The 1,782-nt window shown below is 53.8% G+C and overlaps 1 protein-coding gene across 1 annotated transcript; it reads right to left on the reverse strand.

The window, feature by feature from the left end:
• On the reverse strand, nucleotides 1–1,374 carry LOC122004009 (transcription factor WRKY19-like). The gene is made up of 3 exons (XM_042558961.1): nucleotides 950–1,374; nucleotides 752–871; nucleotides 1–645 (listed from the first exon to the last, which is right to left on the reverse strand). Exons 1-3 carry the CDS (start codon nucleotides 1,276–1,278, stop codon nucleotides 141–143), a joined length of 954 nt encoding a protein of 317 aa, XP_042414895.1. The 5' UTR covers nucleotides 1,279–1,374; the 3' UTR covers nucleotides 1–140.
• Nucleotides 1,375–1,782: the final 408 nt, after the last annotated feature.

Raw genomic sequence — 1,782 nt, forward strand, 5'->3', positions numbered from 1 at the left:
GATCCTTTGAGTTTATATTTTTAGATCTTCAATCAACTTTGACCATGTTTATTAACCTCGATCGTCAACTACAAGAACTTTTTTCAGATCATTCCGTCCGCCAATGTGTTCTGCCATAGCTTAAAGAATGCTGTGGGAAATCAGATCTCGGAATCATGGAAGAAGGCAGACGCATCGAACGGGGAAGCCGCAGCGAAGCCGGCCGAGTCGAGAATGAAATCCGTGTAGGAACTGTAATCGTTCGCCGGAGTCACAGCGGAGAACAGGTCTCCGAAGTCGCTCGATAGCCAGAAGCTGCTCGACTCAGGGGTGGTGGTGGGCGAGACGAAGGGAGGCGAGACGGCGCCGCTGGCGGCAGTGGAGGAGAATGAGAAGCAGTTGTGATTTTGGTCGTCGGAGCTGAAGCCCTCCGTCTCCACCTTGAGGCTGGTTTGCAAGCTGTGGAGGAGCTGCTGCTTCTGCTCGGCCGGCTCACTCGATAATGCCGGCGGCGCTCCGGCGCCGGGCTGCGGCCTCTTGCTCTGGAGGCAAGTGTGGTCGCCTCGGTAGGTGACGTCGATGGCAAAGGGGTCGTCGTCCGATCGCTGCACCTGCTTCATCGCAGGACATCCGGCAGCGTTGCGGAAGGTGCATCTGAAATATGCTCTGCCAAAAGATGATTGATGATGATCTTTAGACTTTAGATTTACGATCCATGTCAAAAATCGTGGAATCGAAGATTGAAAGGGGATAAGGCAGACGGCGGCGCTACCTCGGATACTTGGCTCCGAGAATGTCCTTCTTCCCGTATTTTCGCCAGTTGAAGCCATCGTCATGGCCGTTCGACGAGCCCAGCACCCGAACTCGGCTCGTCCACTTCCTCAGCGTCTTCCTGTTCCAGAACCAGAGAGTTAATTAAACGTACGCCACAGTTAACCGCCTCATGCTCTCTGCTGTTCCTCTGCTTTACCTCTTCTTGCACATCTCCTTGCGCTGCTGCTCTTTCAGCGCCCGCTCCGAGTTGGCACTGCAGCCGCTATTGGAGCGCGGGGAAGCCGCCGCCGCCGCCGCCGCCGCCGCAGCAGCAGCAGCTTGGAAGAGGTCGGAGTCCGCCGCCTTGGCCATGCAAATGGCCGTCTGGAAGCAGGACTGCGCCTGCAGAACGAGCTGCTTCTCTTGCTCCGCAGGAGAACGTGCGGCCATGCACTCGCACAGCTGCCGCAATTGCGCCTCCCCTTGCGCCAGCACCGCCACCAGCGAGTTGAGATCCCAGCCACCGCCGCCAGCTGCGGCCTCCATTGCCAAAATTAAACGGAAAAAGGGAAAGCAACTTCAACTGGATCGGAAATGTGCTGACGGCGACATCTATCGAGCTAACTGATCGAGGAATGAGATGATGATGGACAGAGTGTCTGGAGTGAGGATTTTAATGGGCGCCGGTAAGAAGGGAAGAAAGTTTGACTGAGAACAGCTTGTGGTTCTTGGGTTGGTCATACGTGGACTGGTCCATGGTCAAAGAGTGGGGTGGAAAGAGTGGAAGCATTTTGCTGACCAAACGAAAGGTTGACTTCTAGAAACAGGAATCTTCTATTTAATTTCTTTACTTGCCAAGTGACGTCATCTGTCGCTGGCATGTGTGACGTGGAGATGGTCCGCGTGCGAAGCTACTTAGATTTTGGTTGGATTTATCGAGATAGATTTTTGTTGGACAAAATGATCCAGCGTGTCAGTCACTTGGCTCCGAGGACTGGCAAGTACATGAAATAATGTCGGGGATGAAATTTCTCACAGAGGATAATTCTT

This window comes from Zingiber officinale, chromosome 7B, assembly GCF_018446385.1.
Source record: "Zingiber officinale cultivar Zhangliang chromosome 7B, Zo_v1.1, whole genome shotgun sequence".
NCBI lineage: Eukaryota > Viridiplantae > Streptophyta > Magnoliopsida > Zingiberales > Zingiberaceae > Zingiber > Zingiber officinale.

Bases quoted from the DNA above. Each gene is read 5' to 3' on its own strand.
- LOC122004009 (XM_042558961.1), bottom strand. From the start codon at position 1,278: ATGGAGGCCGCAGCTGGCGGCGGTGGCTGGGATCTCAACTCGCTGGTG. The intron at 872-949 runs GTAAAGCAGAGG...GTTCTGGAACAG, and splicing joins AAGGAGATGTGCAAGAAGAG to GAAGACGCTGAGGAAGTGGA. The intron at 646-751 runs GTAGCGCCGCCG...ATCTTTTGGCAG, and splicing joins CTCGGAGCCAAGTATCCGAG to AGCATATTTCAGATGCACCT.